Raw genomic sequence first — 2475 nt, forward strand, 5'->3', positions numbered from 1 at the left:
ATCCCAGCTACTCGGGTGGCTGAAGCAGGAGGATCGCTTGAACCCAGGAGGTAGATAGAGGCCACAGTGAGCCAAGATCATGCCACTGCACTTCAGCCTACGCAACACAACAAGATTTTGTCTCAAAAAAAAAAAAAAAAAAAAAAAGGAAAGATAAAGAAATTCAGGGGAGCTAAAAGATAACATGAAGGGATTTTAACAACTTTGCTGCAATTACTATGTTTTTTTTTTAAAGAGGGTTCTTTGTATTATAACAATCAAGAGAATATTTTGCAATCCCTTAAAACATAAGATGGCGATTTAGGACTGAGAAATGCTTTTCCAGTATCTGCCTTCCCTTTTTGTAGTTGAGATAAAAATAAAACGCCACAGAGCAACCAATCAATTTATCCAGGGTCCAAGAAAATAGAAATGTGACAAGAAAATGTATCTTCTAATTTCTATTGACTCAGAAAAATGTCAAATTAAGCAAAGTTGTGGATTTTTAACGGAATACAGAAGCACCGGAAAAATACTAATAACTCTTGCTGAGAAATAGAAAGACGGCAGACAGAAGGAGAGGCAAACCCACAATTGAGAAGAGTCATAAATGACATGTAAGGCAAGCACTGCTGGGCGGGAGATTGTTCTGCATCGTGGCCTACCTTGTAAACTCCTCACGAAGGTTGTTTGGTTCTGAAGAATAGTATTTAACTCGAAAGTGCAAAGCATAAGCAGGTCCAACTAAACATTTGGAGATGGAAGGTTGAAGATGTTTTTCCCCCAGTTTTGAAGATCACAGGATGGACAAAAGGAAAAGCACGTTAAATCTATAACATTTAGCACGACATCAGGACAGCACAACTGGGCACGCAACCCTGGTCAATTCTTTCCAATCCTCGTCAGGGAAACTGAGACAGATGGACTTTTGTGTTGACTAAGATAGTTTAGCTAGTAACCTCATTCCAGGAGAAAACCCTAGTGATCTAGATGAATTACCTAAAAGCTGACATTTTACTTTCACCCCGATGCCACAATACTCCAAACTGACAGCTAGTTTTTATAAAGTACAAAGTACAAAGGCTAAAGGAAAGTGATGCAAAGTGTTCTGTTATGTAAAAACACTTTAAAGTACTTTTAAGAGAATATGAATTTTTTAAAATTACCCAAGCATAAACAACATTAAAAAATGTGGTTACCACACCTGTACATTGAGAAAGCTGTAGCAGACTATCAAAGATCCCTCCTACTCTCTCATCCTCTGAGACTATGTTGTACTTCATTAGAAGTTAGATATAATAGGTATAAAGCTGAGTTTCTGAATAGCAGAGTAATCAGTGCTCACTGGCAGAGGCGTCTGATTTCAAATGAGAGCACATTCGGTTTTTTCAATATCCACTAAACACTTTTATTCAAATTTTAAACTCTCATCTTTGGCTAGCCTTAAGAAATTAAAAATCGTCCACTTAATACTGAATTGATTTTTAATATGCTTCCAAGTTCTAATGAAAACATAACACCTCAAAACACTGGCAAAGGAGTTTACTCTCAGAAAAAAAGAAATAAAAGAGTGGGCTAAATTTTGCTTACTTACTTTTCATCTGCTTTTTTATGGGTTTGGCATGATCCAGCCAGTGCTGAAAGAAAGAAAAAACAGTCTCTTTAGGAATAGTTCATCAGCAAGGTTATTCAGCCCTCACAGTTACCCTCCTCTAAAAACCTTAGTAATTCTACCCATAAAAACCAGGGTTTGGATCACATCATGGGCTTTTAGGCTGCGAATCTGCAAACTGCTTGGGATGGTATAAAAAATTCAATGTTTACGCATATATGTGCATTTTTCTGCAGAGGGGACTCCCTAGTTTCTGGAAGTTTTACAAAGTGGTGCCTGAAAGAATATAAAATCCCTTAACTAACTGATCAGCAGAGCCACCAACTGCCTTTTCCTTCTGAGTTTCTCAAGTTACAGCCAATCTTCTCCAAGCATTCCAGGTCTCCATCAATCTAGCAAAAAGTACAATCTAGGATACCAATAATCTCTCATCGTGCACTGGTCTTGAGGTTGTCATCCTAAACTCTTTGAAGTACAGAACTAAAATTCACAACCCCTTTCTTCTTTCGCCAGGAAAATGAGCCACACTGCAAATGCAAAGGCAGGCAGGGATTTGCCTAAGATCATTTTGCTCTGGTCAATGAGGGCATTTTAAGTTCCTCTAGCTTTGACCAAAAGAACTGCTTCAGTCTTATCTAAGGAGATTACAAAACCATCTGCCTCATATAAAAGTTTCCCTATGAAGTCAAAGTCATTGATACTGCTGTCTTGAGGAGGCTCAGCCACTTAACTTCCACGGAGAACTGCATTTAGGAGTATTCTACTGAGCGCCTCTGTGCAGACGTCAGCTCCTGGAGGCCAGGGACCGGGCACTTAATTGTGACTGTTTCCTGTGCCAGGTACAAGGTATGGCACCCAGAAGGCCCCTATTAGATTCTTGAGAA

General features: G+C 39.0%; 1 protein-coding gene across 1 annotated transcript in view; it reads right to left on the minus strand.

The window, feature by feature from the left end:
* Positions 1-2475, minus strand: part of EPB41L4B (erythrocyte membrane protein band 4.1 like 4B) — a 179941-nt gene that overhangs the window by 127600 nt on the left and 49866 nt on the right. Inside the window, exons 3-4 of the mRNA XM_011966377.1 lie at positions 1574-1616; positions 645-723 (exon numbers count right to left, since the gene is read on the minus strand). Of these exons, the coding sequence (XP_011821767.1) occupies positions 645-723; positions 1574-1580 (86 nt within the window). The 5' untranslated portion in view covers positions 1581-1616. The remainder of the gene's footprint in view (positions 1-644; positions 724-1573; positions 1617-2475) is intronic.

This window comes from Mandrillus leucophaeus, unplaced genomic scaffold (assembly GCF_000951045.1).
Source record: "Mandrillus leucophaeus isolate KB7577 unplaced genomic scaffold, Mleu.le_1.0 Scaffold76, whole genome shotgun sequence".
Lineage (NCBI taxonomy): Eukaryota > Metazoa > Chordata > Mammalia > Primates > Cercopithecidae > Mandrillus > Mandrillus leucophaeus.